This window comes from Podarcis melisellensis (assembly GCF_964234715.1).
Source record: "Podarcis melisellensis genome assembly, chromosome: 3".
Classification (NCBI taxonomy): domain Eukaryota; kingdom Metazoa; phylum Chordata; class Lepidosauria; order Squamata; family Lacertidae; genus Podarcis; species Podarcis melisellensis.
The window spans coordinates 112,572,289-112,593,256 of record NC_138530.1 but is presented as its reverse complement, the minus strand read 5'-3'; the positions used below and the strand labels follow the sequence as shown (position 1 = coordinate 112,593,256).

The 20,968-nt window shown below is 43.6% G+C and overlaps 2 protein-coding genes and 2 long non-coding RNA genes across 5 annotated transcripts in view; 2 read left to right on the top strand and 2 right to left on the bottom strand.

Annotated features, from left to right (window-relative positions):
- The window catches only part of WDFY2 (WD repeat and FYVE domain containing 2), a 55,327-nt gene extending 53,098 nt beyond the window's left edge, over positions 1 to 2,229 (top strand). The window contains exons 11-12 of the mRNA XM_081906436.1: positions 159 to 267; positions 1,247 to 2,229. Of these exons, the coding sequence (XP_081762562.1) occupies positions 159 to 267; positions 1,247 to 1,276 (139 nt within the window). The 3' untranslated portion in view covers positions 1,277 to 2,229. The remainder of the gene's footprint in view (positions 1 to 158; positions 268 to 1,246) is intronic.
- A 335-nt stretch (positions 2,230 to 2,564) lies between these two features.
- Positions 2,565 to 17,396, bottom strand: DHRS12 (dehydrogenase/reductase 12). Of its 2 annotated transcripts, none has more exons than XM_081906512.1 (10): positions 17,237 to 17,396; positions 14,840 to 14,973; positions 12,052 to 12,134; positions 10,751 to 10,843; positions 9,401 to 9,482; positions 7,344 to 7,405; positions 6,207 to 6,311; positions 4,857 to 4,947; positions 4,151 to 4,288; positions 2,565 to 3,450 (listed from the first exon to the last, which is right to left on the bottom strand). In XM_081906512.1, exons 1-10 carry the CDS (start codon positions 17,290 to 17,292, stop codon positions 3,335 to 3,337), a joined length of 960 nt encoding a protein of 319 aa, XP_081762638.1. In that variant the 5' UTR covers positions 17,293 to 17,396; the 3' UTR covers positions 2,565 to 3,334. The 2 variants fall into 2 exon arrangements, with proteins under 2 accessions (XP_081762638.1, XP_081762639.1); XM_081906513.1 differs by lacking the exon at positions 17,237 to 17,396 and adding an exon at positions 15,664 to 15,734.
- On the bottom strand, positions 7,452 to 9,387 carry LOC309367374. The gene is made up of 2 exons (XR_014167104.1): positions 8,052 to 9,387; positions 7,452 to 7,691 (listed from the first exon to the last, which is right to left on the bottom strand). It is a non-coding gene; the product is annotated as an uncharacterized lncRNA (long non-coding RNA).
- Positions 17,397 to 17,944: 548 nt separating the features above from the next.
- LOC309366257 lies at positions 17,945 to 19,339 on the top strand. Its single transcript, XR_014166619.1, has 3 exons — positions 17,945 to 18,047; positions 18,485 to 18,681; positions 18,969 to 19,339. It is a non-coding gene; the product is annotated as an uncharacterized lncRNA (long non-coding RNA).
- The last annotated feature ends 1,629 nt before the right edge of the window (positions 19,340 to 20,968 follow it).

Sequence of the window (20,968 nt, the reverse complement as noted above, 5' to 3'; positions counted from 1 at the left end):
AATTGTTGGTAATTTTCTTCTCCAAGCCTTAAGAATTATGTGTCCATAGTGATGCCCCCTCAGAGCAACACAGACATGAGAAATCAACTTACTAATAGATTCCACCACCCTTTCTAAAGCAGAGCTTCTGTTTCACTCATTGTTTTCTTTTCCCTCAGGCGTGCTCCCACAGCCACTTTCCATGACAGCAAACACAATGTCGTCCATGTACACTTTGATGCAACAAGAGGCTGGCTCCTGACATCTGGGACAGACAAAGTTATTAAGGTAAGTATTGCTTGCCTATATCACAAGGCAGAATTACCTTTTCTTTAATTTCAAGGGTCCTGTGACTGGCCAGAAGTCACCCAGTGAGCTTCATGACTGAGTGGGGATTTTTCAACCCTGATCTTCTGGTTCCTAGTACAACACAAACCACTATAACACACTGGCTTCTTACAGTACTTCTGCTATGGGGCAGCTATCTAAATTAAGTAAAGGGACCCCTGACCGTTAAGTCCAGTCGCGGACAACCCTGGGGTTGCGGCGCTCATCTCGCTTTATTGGCTGAGGGAGCCGATGTTTGTCCAGACAGTTTTTCTGGGTCATGTGGCCAGCTTGACAACTAAGCCGCTTCTGGCAAAACCAGAGCAGCGCACGGAAACACCGTTTACCTTCCTGCCAGAGCAGTACCTACTTGCACTTTGATGTGCTTTCGAACTGCTAGGTTGGCAGGAGCAGGGACCGAGCAACGGGAGCTCACCCCGTCGTGGGGATTCAAACCACCAACCTTCTGATCGGCAAGCCCTAGGCTCTGTGGTTTAGACCACAGCGCCACCTGCGTCCCTAAATTAAGTAGGAAAATACATATGGGGAAAGTAAAGTGTCATTTAGAGAAGGAACTTTTATTTGAGTTTGTTTTAGTTTGAGTTTGTTTTATTCTGGATTGCTTTATTTGATGTGAGATTTTTATTTAAAATATAAAATGGTATAAAAATGAATAATTCCATGGGGGGGAATGGTGCCCAGACATTCTGTTGTGGTGACCACAGCCTAGGTTTAAGGTGGCATTTGGCAATTAGCTTATATATCTGATTTTCTAACACTTTTGTGAAGAGGCAGACCGCATGCCACCCTACTTTGGGTTTATCTGTCCCTCACTGGGTTCTACCCTGTCCGCTGTCGACTTTTTAGAACTAGCCACAAATAATTTAGTAAATCTCACCTGAATCTCTTCTCACTGTCCACATTTGTATCTTTTTAACAGTTGTGGGATATGACACCTGTAGTATCTTGATGCATCGGTGAAACACAAAGCAGCATTACTGAAGAAGGGATTCTTAATGTACTGCAGAAGATGAAGCAAGCTGTGTGGCGACTGTTAACTTCCGGATGGTTTTTCAAGTGACGTACTAAGATCCAGGGTGAACACTTGCACCAAACACTCTACTTCTTTGTTCTCAAAATGCAAGAAATATTTTTTTAAACTTAACAACTATACAATCTGGCTCTGCTCAGCCATTTGGAACTTGTCTGGGGAGTCTGTGTGCGGTGCGGTTTGTGTTTCATGTTCTCTGTCGACTTGTGCTGTTTGGCGTGGAGGAAGTTTGCAAATGTGAGTAGCATTCTGCAATATTAGGTTGGAGAGGCTGAATCTGCTCTTAGGGGCTAAAAGAAAAGCAAAGGATTCCTCTTTCTATCTTTCCCAGCAGAGTCACTGAGCAAGAACCTCAACAGTAAAGGTCGTCTTTGCAACGACATTCTAGCAAATGGTACTGTGGGTTGTGAGGGGGAGGAAAAGTTAGGCAACGTCCAGTCTTTTTCATTGCCTAGCCAAGAGAAATGCTTGTTTAGCAACAAATTATAAAGTTGCTAAGCTATTTTTCAGGCTTGACCCATGAGCACAGAAACCAGTTCAAACTGAGAGCTGCATAAAATAGTTTTATGCAATTACCATACCTTGCCAGTGTGGAAATATTCTTGTTTAGCTGGACCAGTGATACCTGAACATTTTTTTTAGAAGGCAGGGTGAGAATTATGCTAGTGTTACTGGGCATGGTTTGAAACTAACTATTCCATTCCTGCCACCTCTCTGGCAGGATGTGTTTTTAAAATTGCTGATAACTGTGATTTGTTTCTAATTCTCAATGTTGCCCCCCTCCCCAAAATTAATGTGGTTTAATTTCGTGTTTTGTTTTGCTGCCTTTTTCAAAAAGTAAATTGCTGAAATAAAAACTTCCTTTCATAGCATCTGGTATGGGAGACTCATCTATTTTATAAACCTCTGCCATTTGTTTTAATTTTCTTCCAAACTGGGAAGATCCAACTACGGGAAACTTCCATTCAACTTTCTCTGCTGGGATTTTTGATAGCAGTGTGCAAATATATGTTAACTCCATTCTCATCAAGAAGACTGTATGCTGACTGCCAAGTGATACCAAATATATGAGCTTTATCTACATAAGAAACTATGCAAAGTACTGCCAACTTAAATATGCTGTTTTAAAATAATTCATACAGATGTCTATATGACCTTAAATGTAGCTGTCAGTCCTTCAAAAAAGGATGGCCTGGAACAAAGAGAATGCTTTTTCAAACATTAGGTTTTAATTAGATTTTTCTTGCAGGAAAACTTCAGAAGTGCAAACCCAAATACAAATTCTACAGAGGTTTTTAAGCAGAGGTTGGATGGCCACGTGTCGTGCATAATCTAGAATATTCCTGCAGGGGAGATGGACTAGATGACCCTTGGGGTCCCTTCCAACTCCACAATTCTGAGATTCCAGGAGGTGGGCTGTTTCATACTTGTTGTGGCACAGTGGGCATTCTTGATGCATAATTATTACATAAAAAGGAATTAGCACCTTGAGAGATTTTTAGAAAATAGATACTGTGCTCCCACTGGAATGTTAATAATACAAGCACTAACCATCACAGCATCTCATCCCCAAGTATTTGTGATTTTTAAAAGAACAAATGGGTAATAAACAGAAGTTACAGCATGACAAGAAGGAAACGCAAGTAGGCATACAAATAATACTCTGTGCTCCATAATCAAATCTTTTGCAAACTAAAGTATGCCTACAGTTTTCTTGATTGAAACCTAGCATCAATGAAATTACAGCCCAAATGCTTTCAGCTTTTTTTCTAGCATCATTCCAGAAACTATAGTTCTAGCTGCAGGAAATTATCAAGATGCAAAGCATGTCAAAACATAATCACTGAATTTTTCCTGCCCTATAATAAAGCATGTTATTCTCTTATACTCACTTGCACATATTATAGCTTTCCAATTGCAGATTGTCAAGAAGTCACTAGTTCAGTACACACTGTTAATGCTTCTAGACTCTAATGATTATCTGGGTTTAAACTTTTGTGAGAGCTCTTCCAGACACTGCATCAGTTTTGCTTCATCACCCGGTGAAGATTTGGTCTGGGCAAGTGGTAAGTGGGTTGGAACAGGCTGCCGGTCTGGAAACAAAAGGGCAAAATAAGTTATTTCAACAATCAAGAACCCTGGTTCTTGAACCTGCTTTTCTGACCTTCCTATCAGTGAGCTGAAGGGAGGGCAGAGCTTGCAGGAATGTAAATGTTCATGAAGTTAGGTTAGTGCGACAAAACCAGGTTTCCACAATATATATTCAGTAGGGAGTTGCAGCCAATCCCAGCGCTGTACAGTTTGTATACGAGTTCAATGTGTTCATTTTTTTAGGTTTACCCTATTTGGTTTATATATATTACTAAAGGTAAAGGGACCCCTGACCATTAGGTCCAGTCATGCCCGACCCTGGGGTTGCAGTGCTCATCTCGCTTTATTGGCCGAGGGAGCCGGCCTACAGCTTCCGGGTCATGTGGCCAGCATGACTAAGCCGCTTCTGTCGAACCAGAGCAGCGCACGGAAATGCCGTTTACCTTCCCGCCGGAGCGGTACCTATTTATCTACTTGCACTTTGACGTGCTTTCGAACTACTAGGTTGGCAGGAGCAGGGACCGAGCAATGGGAGCTCACCCCGTCGCAGGGATTCGAACCGTCAACCTTCAGATTGGCAAGTCCTTGGCTCTGTGGTTTAACCCACAGCGCCACCCATGTCCCTATATATATTACTAGGGGCAGCTTATTCTGTCCTTCTCTATTATTATACCGCATTCAATGATACATTAACTCCCTTACCTTGGAAGAACTGCCCGCTTGCTTGCTTGCCTGCTTGATGGGAGACTGCAAGCCATACCACAGTGTCTGCCCCCTGGTCCTCCGTCCGCAATCTATTCTTCATTTTCTCGTAGAAATCTGGCATAGATGACCTCACTGCTGCAAGGAGACAAGTTGTGATAAGCATATGTAACAGCTTCTTGACAAACACATGTCTACCACTAATTATGCTCTTTGACTGCCACTACCCTAATCTTGGGCTCTGCTACGGCTTCGGTCTACAAAAGGACCTTGAACATTTTTTCCTATTAACCTTAACACTCCATAAGATTTTACGCTACCAGATTCTATTCTTCCTCACACTACCTAAGCACTTGGATAACACAGAGCCCTTTAAAGATGCTTAATGAAGTGTGCTTGAAGTTATACATGGGCACAAGTTACCTGCACGGTGGCAGGAATTCTCCAAAGCAGCTAAACCAAGGATGAGGAGAAATAAATGCAAAAGTTCAAAGAGAAACAGGAATAATAAGAGTGTGCCACTTCTCCTTCCTATTTCTCCCATCCCCTTCATATAATAGCAAAAGATACTCTCTGTTTAGCTCTGGCGTGAATATTGGACTCCTAACTCCTATCAGTCCCAGGCAACAATTGGGAATGGTGCCCGCAGGTGCCCCACTCCCTATTTAGCCAAAGAGATTAAATATTTCTGCTCAGCAACAAGTACCTGGAGTATCTGCCCAGCCAGGATGCATAGAAGAAAAGTGAACACTGGGATGTGCTTTAGCCCATTGTTCTGTCATGACCACTTGCTGTCTCTAGGATACGACAAAAGGCATAAAACTGAAAAAAGATCAATAGGCCATTAGTCTGGCATCTTCATATTCAGTATTGACTTACGCAGTGCGGTTATTTCTTCCTTAGGAAGCGCAGCACTGCAGCTAGCCTGTGCCCTGCCTTCTTTATGTGTGAGAACAGGGCAGGTTTCTATTTCTATTCCAGTTTTAGATGAGAGAAGGGCAAAGGAGCTCTCATGTATAGCCCTCATTGCACACTCACTACTCATGACTAGGCCAGAAGAGCACCACTGAAATCTGGTCTGCTTCAAGCAAAGCAGGAAAAATGAACTACCATTCCAAGAGGGTGATGCAAAGGTACAGAAATGACATTTTCTCCTGCCTTCAAGCAAGTGGAGAATGACCACCCACTTGGTACTGTCCAATAAAGTCATTGTCGTCCCCCCAAAATCTTACACCTGAAACCAGGGTGGAAAAATGCTTTTCAAAAAGCAAGTTTCTCTTAAATAATAACTAGTTAACATTAAAGAATATATGGACTTTAGAATCTCCAAACTGAACAATGCCTCTATGAGATACAACAAAAAAAAATCCTTCCAGTAGCACCTTAAAGACCAACTAAGTTAGTTCTTGGTATGAGCTTTCATGTGCATGCATACTTCTTCAGATACACTGAAACAGAAGTTTCCAGACCCTTCTATATAGTGAGAAGGTGGGGAGGGGTATTACTCAGAAGGGTGGTGGGAATGAGTGATTGGCAGATAGCTGTGATGAGCCTGTTGACGACTGCAATATCACAGCTATCTGCCAATCACCCATTCCCACCACCCTTCTGAGTAATACCGCTCCCCACCTTCTCACTACATAGAAGGGTCTGGAAACTTCTGTTTCAGTGTATCTGAAGAAGTGTGCATGCACACGAAAGCTCATACCAAGAACTAACTTAGTTGGTCTTTAAGGTGCTACTGGAAGGAATTTTTTTTGTTTTGACTATGGCAGACCAACACAGCTACCTATCTGTAACTGGATCTATGAGATACAGTGAGTTAAAGGAGTCTTTTCTATGTAAATAAAGACCCAACTTGACAAGTGTATAATAGTCCCAATAGCTCAACTGTTATGGGTGCTGGTTGTAAGACAAGTCTTTACATAGAGTATTTTAAAGAATTGTCTACAGAAAGAGCAAGCAAAGTACATAAAATGTATAGTGTGACAAAAATACAGGATTGCAAAGCAGCTACGTAGTCTGTGGCTGTTTGTTCAAGAACTACAGATCTTACCTTATTCTGCGCATAGACCATTGTCCCATCAAATGCCACATTCTCTGATTGCAAGTTTGATACATCTAGTTTCTGAACTAACATTCCTCCTGAGGAGACAGTGATCTGCAAAATAAAATAAACAAACCAAAGGAACTATGAAATCCTTATCCACAAGTAGACTTGTCTTTACATGCAACTTGGATAGATAATCACAATGACAATGTAAGTTTAGCAGTTCACTTAAAGCATGGGTGGGAAACCTGTGGTCCTCTAGATGCTGGATCCCAGCTGCATTCAGCCTCAGCCAGCATGGGATGATGAGTCATATAGTCCAACAACATCTAGTGCCATAAGCCCCCCACCCAAGGAGCGGCAACTGAATGCTGAAATTCAGAGTCATCCACAATGCTGGCCGACTCCCTTGACAGCCCTGTTGGTTTCTATCTTGCCAACGGCCCTTTAAAAGTCACACTGCAGTGTGGATTAATTACTCAAATCAAACATTCCAAAGGTTCTTACACAAAATGCAACCACATCAATCATAACAGGCCAAATCTCTCTCTGTCTATGACACTGTTTCCCCTTGGAAATATATAACTGAACCTTTTATACACCGCTGTTGGAAATAATTCATTTGTAAACTGGAATGGTAATTCTTTTAAACACTCAAGTGTCTTCTGACACAACGGAAAACATTGCTTTCCCACTCAGGAGGACAAACACTAAAGGAGGCAATTAAACTGCTTCGCTTGCACCAAACATTTTGGATTGTGCAAATAAAACTGTTTCAGTGAAGCATGAAGGTACACATTAGCACCACGGCACCTCAACATTTGTGCCAGCATATGCAATGGTTTGTCGTGGTATTGAGTCAGGCGCTATATTAGTTTGTTCCCCAATTAAGATGCTATTAGCTGCAATGGGCCTCACCGTCCTCCTGTCCCTGGGCGGGTTGCCAGAGACTACAGAACATTTCATATCTCTTCCTCTGAAGGCGGAGAGAGTGGTTCGCTTGCAGTGAGGAAAATCATAATTGATAGGGCCCCTTTGCCCAACAGTAGAGCACCTACTTGCCTAGGAGTTATGAATATTAAAAACAGGAATAGCAATGAAAGGGACAGCCAAGTGCCCCCAAACTAAGACATACAAACTTACAACTCTAGGGTCATCTTCTCTTTCCAAGAGAGGTAGAAGGACTGTTGTTAAAATATATGTACCTAGAAGATAAATAAAAAATGTTTAGCATGTATTACCTTCCACAAGTTTGTTTTTTGTATATTTAATAAAACTTCACTCTCCTACCCTTCAGCTGGATGGATTGCTCCGCATTTCCCAAGGCTTTTAAAGAGAAGTAAAATGAAGAGCCCCACTGCATCAGGACAAAGTCCATCTAGGTCAAGCACTCTATTCTCACTGCAGCAAACCAGATGCCCATGGGAAGACCATGAGCAGGACAATAGTGCAGTAGAGCTCCTTCAGTTAGCAAAGGACACAGCATTAAAACTTTGTACAGTGGTGCCCCGCAAGACGAACGCCTCGGAAGATGGAAAAACCGCTAGACGAAAGGGTTTTCCGTTTTGGAGGCGCTTCGCAAAACGAATTTCCCTATGGGGTTGCTTCGCAAGACGGAAAAATCTTGCGAGTAGTCCCCGCAGGTTTTTTTCGCTTTTTTCCCCCTTTTCCTAAGCTGCTAGGCCGCTTAACAGCTGATCTGCTGATAAGCCGCTTAACAGCTGATCGCTAGAAGCTGCTAGACCGCTGTAGCGCTAATCCGCTAAGCTGTCAATGGGCTTGCTTCACAAGACAAAAAAACCGCTAGACGAAGAGAATCGCGGAACAGATTCTTTTCGTCTTGCGAGGCACCACTGTACTTGGACCATGAAGCACCCTGTTATTTGAGAGCACCATTCAAATAATGCACCAAGTTAAAAACCTGATACTGTATATGATTACTTAAAGGGAAAGGGAGCCCTGACCTTTAGGTCCAGTTGCAGAGGACTCTGAGGTTGCGGCACTCATCTCGCTTTACTGGCTGAGGGAGCCGGCGTATAGCTTCGGGGTCATGTGGCAAGCATGACTAAGCTGCTTCTGGTGAACCAGAGCAGCGCATAGAAACACTTTACCTCCCCACTGGAGCGGTACCTACTTATCTACTTGCACTTTGAGGTGCTTTTGAACTGCTAGTTGGCAGGAGCAAGAACTGAGCAATGGGAGCTCACCCCGTCACGGGGATTCGAACCGCCAACCTTCTGATCAGCAAGCCCAAGGCTCAGTGGTTTAGACCACAGCACCACCCGCGTCCCAATATGATTACTTATCCAAGTAGAATTCCATGCCCTAAAGCAGGATATTTTGTGTAAAACAGCAGCATACACCTGTTTAACTTGTTAATCTAAATTCCAGAAGTACATTTCACAGCCAAGAAACTGAACTGCTCTCACTTAAAGAATTAAACCCAAGACTATCTTCCTTTAGTCTAAACCCACTGCTTCTTGTCTGACCCTCACTAGACAAAGAAGAAAACAATTTGAAAGTTATTTATGGCAATCCAATTCAATAGTGTGTTATTTCTGTATGCATGTTTCTTCCTCTGTATTGTTGCTTTTTAAAAGAGTGAACTGGATATTCAATCTAGAGTGGTACCTTAGGTTAAGTACAGTGGTACCTTGCGTTAAGTACTTAATTCATTCCGGAGGTCTGTTCTTAACCTGAAACTGTTTAGCTAATGGGGCCTCTTGCTGCCGCTGCTGCACGATTTCTGTTCTCATCCTGAAGCAAAGTTCTTAAGCTGAAGCACTATTTCTGGGTTAGCGGAGTCTATAACCTGAAGCATATGTAACCCGAGGTACCACTGTACTTAATTCATTCCAGAGGTCCGTTCTTAACCTGAAACTGTTCTTAACCTGAACCCCCACTTTAGCTAATGGGGTCTCCTGCTGCTGCTGCCACGCTGCCAGAGCCCGATTTCTGTTCTTATCCTGAAGCAAAGTTCATAACCCGAGGTACTATTTCTGGGTTAGCGGAATCTGTAACCTGAAGTGTATGTAACCTGAAGCGTCTGTAACCCGAGGTCCACTGTATATGTGTTAGGAGGCCCTATTAGATAGTATAAACAATAGCCAAGCGTACTCAGGCATCAGAAGAACGCTTCAGAAATACACAACCTCCACTTCCAGACAACAACAACTTCCCAGGAAAACTGCCCTACATACCCAAAGTATTTGTAGCAAAATTCTTTTCAAGCCCATCTTTCGTCAGTTCTCTTTGGTTTACCATGCAGCCTGCATTGTTGACCTACAAGAAGAAAATATAGTTAAAATATGTATCTGTGCTGTGCCATAGTGGCAGAGCATGCGCTTTGAATCTAGGTTAAATTTGGTAGGACTGGAAACAACTCTCGCCTGGAACCCTGAAGAGCCACTACCAGTCAGTATAGATAACAGAATACTGTATACTGAGCAAGGTGGACCAATGGTTTGAAAGGAATAAGGCAGCTTCCCATTTATGGGAGTCAAAGCACTATGCCACATACAATACTTTCAAGAATGATAAATCTCAACTGTGCAGCAATAAGCTGCCATATGAAAATGACGCCTGAACAGAAATTTAGAATTTCTGACTACTGTGCTGGCCGTACAAAGAATATTACCAAACTGTTTCTTGTTCAAGCAAGTAACTGCTAGTTACTAGGTAGTGTCAACCAGTGTTAGAAACCGAGATGTGAAAGCTAGGAGCTAAATGGCACCTTAAACCTAGGTTATGGGCACCGCAATAGAATGTCTAGGTGCGATTTTTTAATAACAAGAATAAAGGTAAAGGTAAAGGGACCCCTGACCATTAGGTCCAGTCGTGGCCGACTCTGGGGTTGTGGCGCTCATCTCGCTTTATTGGCCGAGGGAGCCGGCATACAGCTTCCGGGTCATGTGGCCAGCATGACTAAGCTGCTTCTGGCAAACCAGAGCAGCACACAGAAACGCCGTCTACCTTCCCGCCAGAGCGGTACCTATTTATCGACTTGCACTTTGATGTGCTTTGGAACTGCTAGGTTGGCAGGAGCAGGAACAGAGCAACGGGAGCTCACCCCGTCACAGGGATTTGAACCGCTGACCTTTTGATCGGCAAGTCCTAGGCTCTGTGGTTTAACCCACAGCGCCACCCGCGACCCTTATAACAAGAATACAAAACTGAAAATGAATTAACTGCAGCTAAAATCTTATATTCATTTTTTACATAGTCTAGTCCTCATCTGAAGACTGCAAAAAACAAAGCCATACTTCCCCTGCCCACTCCCTAATATTCTTATGAGGGTCCCTTCTCAGGTTCTCAGAGAGTAGCTGGAAGTGGGGAGGCAAAAAAAGGTCCGCCTTTCGTTCCAGCAGTGGCAGTTTTAAACTGAAAACTTAGGCACAGTACAGCTCCCACAGCTCAGAAACTGCTCGCATTATTGAAATTCCCTGTTGCATAATGTATCTAGAACAATGGGAGTTTCAAACTCTGGTGTCAATGTTTGGCAGCTCACCAAATCCCTAGAGATGGGCTTCACTTTTAAGTTCCCAACTCACCAAGACGTTTAATCTGTGTTCATTCTTGAACCGTTCAGCAAATTCCCAAATTCCTTTGGGGTCAGACATGTCCAGAATATGGATAAAAACATTCTAGGAAAGGAGAAAGGAAGAGTTGTTAACCATACCAAAAAAGTTTCTACAACCAATTCAGTAGCTTTCTGCAGCATCACGTGGCTCCAAATCTTACATCCCAAGCACAGCTCAGTCACCCCACCACAAGATTGAAAGGGTTCATTTAACATGCTTTAACAACACTACGTAATCAGATAGCAGGAACACAATATATCCACTTAGCCAAGCTGTATCTGAATGGCAGAGAGAATCTTTGAATATTTGTGGTTGACAGAGAAATCCAAGCAGCAAAAAATGCAGAACACAACATAGGACTGTTTCATGTGTTGCGTAAGAAGTAATCTGGCAACTTACAGATGCTGCCCACAATGAGATTCATAACTCCAGAAGCTATTTTTGACTCAAGATTCCATAGAAGGGAGGGGAGAGGATAGAATGAAAGTCCATTTTTCTGATAATGTAGCTGCTGCTCACTGCTGTGACTACTTATTCCACAAATGCAAGTGCATACAAGGTAATGATGGTACCACTGTCTGAGACTCAGAGGTAAAGATTTTAATCTCAGCATCATGCAAAATTCATTGGGGGAAACATCGACTGTTTAAGTAACATAACACTGCTTTAAATTACAGTATAGCACAGATGGATCCAAAGAGGGAGCACATTTTCTTAGTTTTAAGGCAGCCTTAATGCATAATTGACTGTTGCGCATTTGTGGCAATATGTGTCACTCCCTTAGATCCTGCAGCATCTATTTTTTTAAAAAAGGATACTAATAATTTCTGGTGATTTTTTTTAAATCTTACTTTTAGCTATGCACTAGAAATATCATCTGAGTCAACACACGGAATGAAAAACCTCCATTTAGTTGATCCAACTGTAACTGTGGTGGAACTTGAATACCAGGTTCCATATTCCAAAAAATGATATTTTTTTATTTCAAATTCCAGGAGTTGAAATACATCCAAACATCCACAGAAGCAGGGACAGGATTTGTAGCGCTATTCAACGGTGGCAAATGCAATCAAACAAAAGAAATGCAACTGGCCAACAGGCGAATTGTCCACAAAAACCTGTAGGGTTGGAATTTACTGAAATAAATGGACCTTAGTTAGTCATTTCCATTAATTTGATGAATATATTACGAGTATGACTTAGCTGGATGCAACATGTAATCTTTCCATTGACAAAGGATAGAAGAAATAACATCCAAGGCCAACTCTTACCTGATTAGCAGTTTCTGTTGTTATTTCTTTCTTAGCTTCCTCAGCTCTGTCTTTGTTTCGGCAAACTAGATGAACGAGTCCCCCTGAAAGAATTCAGAAACAATCAGTGAAAAGGACCATAGAACTATCTGCATGAAAGAAATATTCAAATCAAGTTTCCATATAGCTTCATATCTGACAGAATGTTTAATCTGCGCAAATGCACAGAGAATTTTTTAACAATTCAATTTTTATAATTGAGAATTTTTTAACAAATGGCAAATCTTCAGGCAGCTAAGGGCTGGATTCATCAATTATTATTATTATTATTATTATTATTATTATTATTATTATTTATACCCCACCCTCCCCAGCCAAGGCAGGGCTCAGAGCGGCTTACAAGCAATAATAAAAACAAGTTGAATGATTACAACTTAAAAACAAAATTAAAATACAACATTAAAATATTGAAACATTAAAATATTAAAATGTAGACTCATCGCAGGAGGAGAAGGAAAAGAAAAAAGAGAGGGAGGGAATCAAATTGGCTCCAAGCCAAAGGCCAGGCGGAACAACTCTGTCTTACAGGCCCTGCGGAAAGAAATCAGATCCTGCAGGGCCCTGGTCTCATGAGGCAGAGAGTTCCACCAGGCCGGAGCCAGAGTTGAAAAGGCCCTGGCTCTGGTTGAAGCCAATCTGACTTCCTTAGGGCCCAGGACCACTAGGGTGTTGCTATTTATGGACCTTGAGGCTCTCCGTGGGGCATATTGGGAGAGGCGGTCCCGTAGGTACGAGGGTCCTAGGCCATGAAGGACTTTAAAGATCAAAAGCAGCACCTTAAATCTGACCCTGTACTCCACCGGGAGCCAGTGCAGCTGGAAAAGCACTGGGTGAATACGATCCCATGGCAGAGACCCCGTGAGGAGCCTCGCTGCAGCATTCTGCACCCGCTGGAGTTTCTGGGACAGCTTCAAGGGCAGCCCCGCATAGAGCGAATTACAGTAGTCAAGCCTGAAGATGACCGTCGCATGGATCACTGTGGCCAGGTCGGGGCGGGAAAGGTAAGGGACCAACTGCTTGATGCGGCAAAGATGGAAAAATGTCACCTTGGCTGTTGTTGTAACTTGCGCCTCCATCTAATGAGCCCTGCTAGTGGAAACCTGGCAAGGGCTTCTGCTAGCACTATCAAGCTTTTCCTCCCCTCTTCTCCCACTCCCAATTGGTTCTTGAGGGCTCAGGATAATCCGCAGAACAGGAGGAGGGAGGAGGTGAGGGGGGGGTCATTCTGCAGGTTACCTGAAATGTTTGTACTGATGGAACAATTGTCACAGTGCTATGCTGAATTCCTCTAAGTCCCTTAGCTATTTAGATGACGAACTTGAACAGCACCAGAGGCATACCTAGGGGTTGTCCAGGTTGGCCCTCACCAAGGGCACAGGCCCGGGGGGGGGGAGAGGCAAAAATCATGCCTCTCCACTCTGGTTCAGCTCCTCTGGCAAGGATGCAAGGGATGCAGCGGCGCCAATGTCTCCTTACCAAGAGCGCCTAAGTACGCCTCCGAATAGCACACTCTTACAGGGTCACCTGAAATATTACCAGGTCTCTATTCTTACATTCACTGAAAGCAACTGCTAAAATACAGTGCTAGTGAAGAGAAGAAGATAATCTCCTGTCTTTGAACACCTGAACTTGGAGAGACCTGGTTCATATTGGCTCCACACACACCCACTTTTCCCACCCACCCTTTTTTTAGGAGAAAGACTCATGTGACTGGTCTCCAGACAACTTGACATGGGAGGTTAGGAATAGCAGAGAGAAAGAAAATGTGACACACTACTGCTCCATGCTATTTCAGCATTGGTGGCCATAGAAAAAATGAGAATATTTTGCACACACCACCAAGAATGCTTTAAGCAGCTCACTCAAGGTTACTTGGTACTGTGGAGAGCTCTATAGACTATGTTGCTGTTTATGTAAGCAGCCTCCAGAATCCACACTGGGGCTAACTGGGGCTTTATCCGTATTATAATTCTCACGCTTATAAAAACTGCTGTCTCCCTGAGCTTGGTGGCAGTCCTCTGCCACTGTGAAGCAGTTGGTTCACACTATATGTAAAGTAAGATGTAACAAGTAGGGTTGGTTTAGAGGTGCGCAGACCATGCTTATTTAAAGCATATTTTCAGAGCCTAGCTCTCAGAAGGCAAGCAAGCAGACACATAGATAAAAACCAAGTTCTACATAATTACAGCAAAAGCCACCTGTTTAGCACTCATGACAATGCACTACTCCTTTCGATCCCCAGAGACTGCTACTGTTTTTAAAAGTCTTCCTTGAACAGAAGAACAGATAAACAAAGATGTGGCACTAAAAGGAAAAATGAAAGAAACTGCGGGAGCCAGTCTGCAACATGGGAGAAGGGCCTAGCCAGACTATTCAACTTGATAGATGTGCAAATTGTGAAGTTAGGTGGAAGCCGGGCTCACACCACAGGTGAAGATCTAGCTGTAACCACTCTCTTTAAATATTATGGTTTTCTTCCACCTCTTCCCCACCCAGGTTTCTGCACGCGCGAGGTGCGGAGAGCGCTTCTGCGCAAGCACAAGACACACAGAGCACTTCTGCGCATGTGGCGAAACCCGGAAGCATACACTTCCGGGTTTGCCGCGTTCGTATCCTGAAAAAACGCAACCGGAGACTGATGTAACACGAGGTACGACTGTACAACCGAGGAGAGAAAAGAAGACCTCTTGTTTTGTATAAACTCAGCCTCAGAAATAATCTCAATAGCAGCAGTATTCCTTCAACTTACCTCGTCTGGCTATCTCTTTTGCAGCCGCCTTGCCAATGCCACTATTTCCTCCAGTGACCATGAAATGCCTTCCAGTTACATCTACTTCCAAGTCTTCTGGAACAAAGTGTTTGCTTGCCGATTCATAGCCACTCCTGCAGAAGCCAATGAAAACTTAGGCTTGGAAAAGAATACTTGGGAAGAATTAAACGGGGGGGGGGGCATTTTATTGAAAAGTTTTTGAATGTTTTATACGTTTATAATATTACTCAATTCCTCCCTCTAAAGCTAGACTTTTCACAATGATAAACTAGCAAAAAACAAAAGGTTTGGAATTTTAGCTTTACCAATACAGGTTAAGTTTTATTTCTAAGTACCGTATTGGCCCAAATATAAGCCACACCCTAAAAATTGGAGGGGGGAAAAAGAAAAAATACCAGAATATAAGCCGCACCCTTCCTCGCTGCTCCTGTCTGCTTACTGGGCAGGGCGGGGGAAGCATGCTGCGTTGCTGATGGCCTTTCATTGCGCCTTGGGGGAGAGGATGGGGGCCTACACAGCTTCAACATGCTCTTGGTGCTGTTTGCCTTGCGCTCCTGGCTGCATACTGTAAGGTTGCGAATATAAGCCGCACTTTAACTTTTCAAGGTCAGAATTTGGGGGGAAAGTGAGGCTTATATACAGGCCAATACGGTAAAACAAAAACAACTTTCCTCTGCTGAAGCTTCCTGCATTCAGGCATACAGTCCTCATGGAAAAGTGGCCCTGCAAGTGCCCATCCTGGTAGAAGACCCTGCCCAGAGACTGTTGCTGCCTGATCCTGCACCATCCCCAAGGAGACTCACCTAGCAGCTAAAGAAGGTGCAAGGCGAAAACATTTCTCTTCAACCAGGCCTTTGGCTCATAAACATCCTATGGCCTTTTAATGTGTATAATACAGTGGTGCCCCGCAAGACGAATGCCTCGCAAGATGGAAAACTCGCTAGACGAAAGAGTTTTCCGTTTTGGAGGTGCTTCGCAAAACGAATTTCCCGTGGGCTTGCTTCGCAAGACGAAAATGTCTTGCGAGTTCCTGCAGGTTTTTTTCCCTCCCCCCCCCCTTTTTCTAAGCCGCTAAGCCGCTTATCCGCTAAACCGATAAGCCGCTAACAGTCGCTAATAGCGCTAATCCGCCAATGGGCTTGCTTCACAAGACAAAAAAACCGCTAGGCGAAGAGACTCGCAGAACGGATTCTTTTCGTCTTGCGAGGCACCACTGTAATATAATTTGTTTGTTTTGCTCTTCTTCTTCTTCTACTACTACTACTACAATTTGCTTGTTTTGCTCTACTACTACTACTATTAAATTGATATACCGCCGTTTATCAAACAATCCCAGGGCGGTGTACAATATTAAAAACACAGAACGCCAATGATAAAAACAAAGTAACATCATAAAAAGCATGCTGACAGACAGCCACAGCCTAATAATAAAGTTAAGTCATCATAACAGCTTTCTCTCCCACTTTCACAGACTACAGATTACTTAACAGCCATAGGTCTGGGTAAAGAGGAATGTTTTTGCTTGGTGCCTAAAGACATGTGATCTCTGGGGAGAGCATTCCACAATCAGAGAAAACTATGTATTTTTGTGTTTTCATTTTGCATTTTTATGTTGTGAACTGCCCTGTGATCTGTGGATAAAGGACAGAAGAAGAAGAAGAAGAAGAAGAAGAAGAAGAAGAAGAAGAAGAAGAAGAAGAAGAAGAAGAAGAAGAAGAAGTTGTTGTTGTTGTTCAGTAGCCCCTGCTTGGTTGTGTGAATGCAGCTACACACGTGTCTTTCTAAAATCTTTTCCAGGGCGAGATTTTAACAGGGCAAGACTTGCTTCCTGGATGGCACCATGGCTTCCAACTGAATGCAAAAAAAAAAAGTTATACAACGCTGCAAAACTGGGGGGTGTTAAGAAACCACGGCTGGGGCCAGCCTTAGGACTAGCCTAGCACCGAAACCCGAAACCTCGGAACTGCAGGGGGAACTTTTAGTTAGGACTATTATTAATAACAATTGCAAAGGTTCTTCTCATGAGCCCCCTGTGAAGAAACGGTGCGCCTCGTTCGCCTTTTAATGCATGCACACACACCCTCTCTCTCTGCCTCCCTGCGCCTCGCGGCGAACTGCCTCCTCGAACCGCGGCGAACCCAAAGGGGCTCGCGCGAACTTGGCGCCCAAGTCCCGCAAAAGGGGGCTTCTGCGCCGTTTCACGGGGCTCGCGCTGCGCGTGGAAACGCCCCCCTCCCGTTACATAAAAGTCCCTAAAGCGTGGGGCGGAGGAGGGGGAATGGGCTCGGATACTGGGGGACGGGGGTGGGGTCCATAAGCCGACGCCGTGGGGCAACGGCCATGGCAGCCCCCGCCTCCTCCCGCCCGCTCCCTTACCGGCAGTAATGGCGCAGCCCCTTCACGAACCACACCGAGTTCCTGTAGAGGGACATGGCGGGGACGGGGCGAGGGCCGCTCCCTCGCCGTCGCCCGGCTCCTCCGCTGGCGAAGAGGCGGCGCTCGGCGACGGAGCTGGGCCGCCTCCCTAGGGCGGGTGTGTGAGAGGAATCCTTGTGTAACTCCCATCACACACACACAAAATGGCCGCGGTTGCGGTGGGAATTGTAGTTCCGCGACAGCTGGAGTTTCCCCTCACTTCAAGCCACGCTCCCCTGGTCCTTGACTCCTCAGGCACAAAGCCTTGTTGTGGAAGCAAAACACAAACTTCAGTAATTTCACTGGGTTTCTGGCCAACGGTATAACACAAAAGTAACGTACGCAACACACCTGGGAGGAAGGTTAAGTCCCGTCGAAGCAAGCTGTGCTTACTTCTGAGTAGGCCCGTTTATATTGCACAGTCAGAGGTAGAATTTAAGAAGTAAAGAGAAAATAAAATAAAATAATAATAATAATAATCAGGCAGATAAGCAGAAGCGATAACTAGGTGCAGGAGAAACCGTAGAGGAAAAGGCACATAATACATTAAAAAGCTGAGCATGAATTAAAAGCCCTGCACATGAATTTAGCAGAGCCAGAAAGAAGTGTCTGGGATCCTCCCAAGCATGCTAGGTTGCAGAATCCATTGTGATCCAGGCATTGTCACGGTGACACCGCTTGCAACTGCCTCTTGTGTCAGTTGGTCCTTAGCCTAGTCAGAGGCTCTTGCTTCTCTGTCTTCCTCTCAAACCAAGTGGAGGAAAAATGTACCGTAAGTAGGATCTCTTCACAGCTTCGGCACTCTTGTGCTTATAAAGATCCGTTAAAATCTTAGGCCTTTGCTCCCCAAACAAGGCTGTTATATATATATATATATTTAAAAATCAAGAATAAGTTATGTGCTTCAGGCCAGTCCTTCTGGACAACTTCATGACTCCACCCGCTGATTTATAATAGGGAAGCGACTGGATTCTGCTTAAGCTTTAGGAAAAGGAAAACAGATAAGATAGAAAAAGCTTGCAAATGGTATTGTGGGCTAGTGGCAGAAGAGTCACTTGATAACTCGCCATAGGCCTCTGGAGAAGGTAATATATCACATTGTCCTCTTGGTCGTGCAGCCATTATTATGAAACTGTGAAGAGTGGGCAGTAGCTGAAGAGATAACCATTTTGGAAGGGACAATCTAGTCATACTCTCTGTTCATTGCAGGATCTGTACTGCAGGATGCATCTTTGGGATCCCTGACAGAGCCACCTACTACCCTCCGATTAAATACCCGCTGCAAAGGAGAACCCACCGCCTCCCAAGGGATGCTCTTCCACTATGGAACTCTTAGGAGGTTTGGCCAATAGCCAACCAAGCAACAGTTGGTTTAAGTCCCACCTTCTGGAATAACAGACCTTCAGGTATTTGATTACTGCCCTTAAAACATCCCTTCTTGTTATGTACTGAATCCAAGCAAACTCACATCTTTTAATGAGATGATGAGAGGTGTCTGTTAATATCTAGAAGGTGCCACCCTGGCTACGATATTCAGGCACTCCCTTCACAAGATACACATTATGTTGTACCCAGAATGGTGAATTCATCTTGAGCTTTGAGCAGTGAATGGCCCCAGACCAATCTAGTGAGGTAGATCAGGAGAGTACTACCTGTGAGCCCCATTTCTCATATTTTTCTCTTTCTTTCCTAGGCTTTTGAGACTTAGGAAGGTTTTGTCCCGCTTGGGGAGAAGGAACAAGTTCTCACCTCTCCTGGAGACCTCCCCCTCCGCCTCTGGGGGATTCAAAAGATCTTTGCCCACTAAGTACATAACAGATGTACATGCAGATGTTGTTTCCATAGTCATACTAGTCCTTAGGGTACTTGGGAAAGGTATCTCTGCAACTGTCTGAGGCCTATTTTGAGCTTCAATCAACATAAATATATCTTTGGCAACCATGGATGCATGGTTTTCCTTCTGAACCCCTCACTCCAGCTGTATTTCTACCAGCAGACAGGCTGCTGTCAGTGTCAGTAAAAGAGGGCAAGCCCAGAAACTTCTTTTTGGGCAGAGAAAACGGGGGGGGGGGGGACATTTACCACGCTGAGCTCATTGGAGAAGGGTAGGATAGAAAGAACAATATCTTTCTCCAAACCATTTCCGAAGTGGTACGAAGCAGCCTTCTGGTGCAATGACCAGGACAGAGTGCCAAGGTGCCCAGCTGTGAAGAATGGCAATGTATAGAAATTTCCACACTTCCAGCAGCTCTTTCTGGAATTTTAATGTTCAAACTCTTTGCCAATGGCCAAAATGCCTATTTCCAATCTTCCTTTGAGACACCAAAAAGCCGAAGAAAGAAGGATCCATACACTTGGCATCTCTAAGGAAACAGATATACGGGACTACAGATACAATTCAAATGGGACAAATGTATAGATATTCCGCAAAAGAGGAAGGGTATCTTTTTATATGCGATGGCGGCAGCAAGAGTTCTGACCGCGGCAAAATGGAAGAGTAATGAAATCTCCTCTATACAAGATTGGATCCAAAAGCTGACAGAATATGCCGAATTAGACGGTCTACCAGAAAAAATAAAGAATAAATCAAAACAGGAATTTGTTTCAAAATGAGAGGTTTTCAAAGAATATCTGAAAAATAAATATAGTAGTTTTAAATTCTGTTGCAGCATTCGAGGAACTTCAGTAATAGTTGCAAGGTAGATATAAGAAATTAGATCTATTAAGAAAAAGTTTAATTATGATAAAAGTGTGTATTGGCAATAAGTAATATGAAATTGAAATGTGGAATAGACGGGAGGTTGGGTCTTTAGTGTTAAGACCAATATATGTTTTATTGTTTGCTAAGAAAATTATGTGTTACATAACTCCCATGTGTAAATTGGTATTTGTGTTTTTTCTTTTTTCTTGCTGTATCAATAAAAATCTTTAAAAAACAACAACAAGTGGGACAAATGTAGACATCAGTATTTAATCGAGGAAACCCTCACTCATAAATTGATTGTCTCCCATCACAAGAGCCTGTCCTCACTGGCGCTGCTGCTAAGATCACTCCAGTCTTGCAGAGTACTGTAAAATCAGGCTCGGGGGGGGGGGTGACATTTTTCTTGCTGCTTTTTAACAGATTGTGTTGTAGTTCTTAAGATTTGGAGATTCTTGGATTTTTTGGATCTTCACAAGAGGAATATTTTTGGCTTGCATTTTGGTTGTAAGGCTAAGATCTGTTTCTTCTGCTTTGTTGACACTTTTTTTTTTTAAGCAGACAGCCAGGTGGTTCTAGTAGATGTAGCCTGGAGTTTTGGAAAAAGCAATCCTATTTTGTAGCATTGTGATACAGCTATCTAAAACTTTTAGCATTTTTGCATAAACTTCTTAGTGTTTTCATATTTTAAGTAGTACAAAAATATTGATAATAAAGATGACTTGATATTAAAAATGGAAAGCCTGTCCAGGTGATATTTTGGCCCTAGTTTTATCCAAAGGGGGTGGGATGGAGAATAGACCTCATGCTTACAGGGTCACTCCCTGGTGCTCAGGGATGGGATGTTAGAGGGAAGGAGACACAAAGGACCTTTCTGGGATTTGCTTCCACCAGTTGATGTTTTATTGTGTTCTGATGTTTTATTGTGTTTTCAATATTCTGTTGGGAGCCGCCCAGAGTGGCTAGGGAAACCCAGCCAGATGGGTGGGGTA